This window comes from Notolepis coatsorum (genome assembly GCF_963971535.1).
Source record: "Notolepis coatsorum genome assembly, contig: SUPER_7_unloc_1, whole genome shotgun sequence".
Lineage (NCBI taxonomy): Eukaryota > Metazoa > Chordata > Actinopteri > Aulopiformes > Paralepididae > Notolepis > Notolepis coatsorum.
In genome coordinates this window covers 642,793-643,905 of record NW_028174880.1, presented here as the reverse complement: position 1 = coordinate 643,905, position 1,113 = coordinate 642,793, and the positions used below count along the sequence as shown (strand labels likewise).

Here is a 1,113-nt window from a genome sequence, read left to right as displayed (position 1 = left end):
TGCTGCATGTATTTTACTCAACAAGTCCTCCTCCTTTTCTTTCTTACTTGGAGGTAAAACGTCCCTGTTGCCTTGAGAGAAGCCATGTACAATGTCATGCCATAACATGCCATAACATGCCATAACATACAACATGTATCCACCCACAGCTCTACTGAATCAAAAATGTATGTTGTTTTGTGTTGTTGCCTTCCTGTACATAGTTTGACTTAAAGGTGCTATAGATCACATTCAGCCACTAGATGTCACACTAGAGCACCAGCGTGTCATTTATCCAATCAGGCACATTCGTCGTGGGGGAAACGGGAAGTAGGGAGGGGGATACATGCCTGCAACATGTAAACAACAACATTCATTTTGGACCCGCAGGGAAAAGCAATACTTTTATTCCGCACCTTTCTAAAAGGTTTCTAAAAGGTTTCAGCTTATAAATTATTACTCTACATAAAAAAAAGTTATCTATAGCACCTTTAACTCTTTGAGCGCCACCAGCTTTCCCCATCTGCACTGGCTGGCGCCAGCTTTTCTTGACCATTTTCACGATATTTCACGATCTTTGCGGAGCTATTGTATATTGTATATTAGGATCAAAACCCGAGAAATTTATCGGGTATGGCGCTCAACGCATGGCGAGATAACCCGACTTATCTCGGGTATGGCCACCAAAGAGTTAACAATAGAGGCCTTTCAACGAATGTTTAGAATGTCCATTTGTCTTCCATGTTGGAAGAGACAGCAATTGCTGTGTGCAAAACAGGCACTATGTGATGATGATATAGAGAAATATATCAACAAACAATGAATCATTTGGTGTCTTATTACTGGATCTTGTAAACAAAGTCACAACAGAACAGTGATGTCATGCTTTTGCTGTGTCTACCTACTCTAACCCTGCACAGAAATTGGGGGGGGTGCCTGAAATGCTCAAAGGGGCCACTAGTTTAATAACAACTTGACTGGAACCATAGGGGAGCCTACATGCATGTAGTAATTGTAATGTTTAATTTATAGTACATACTAACATTTACATTTAGTCATTTAGCTGACGCCTTTATCTAAAGCGACTTACAAGTTCTGTACGACACTTGATAGTAAAAAGTTAAATGAGTAACA

At 40.2% G+C, this 1,113-nt stretch overlaps 1 protein-coding gene across 1 annotated transcript in view; it reads right to left on the bottom strand.

The window, feature by feature from the left end:
• Positions 1–885: 885 nt before the first annotated feature.
• Positions 886–1,113, bottom strand: part of LOC311232701 (glutamate receptor 2-like) — a gene marked incomplete at both ends in the record, with an annotated part of 168,415 nt that continues 168,187 nt past the window's right edge. Inside the window, 1 exon segment of the mRNA XM_084338279.1 lies at positions 886–891. Coding sequence (XP_084194405.1) covers positions 886–891 — 6 coding nt within the window.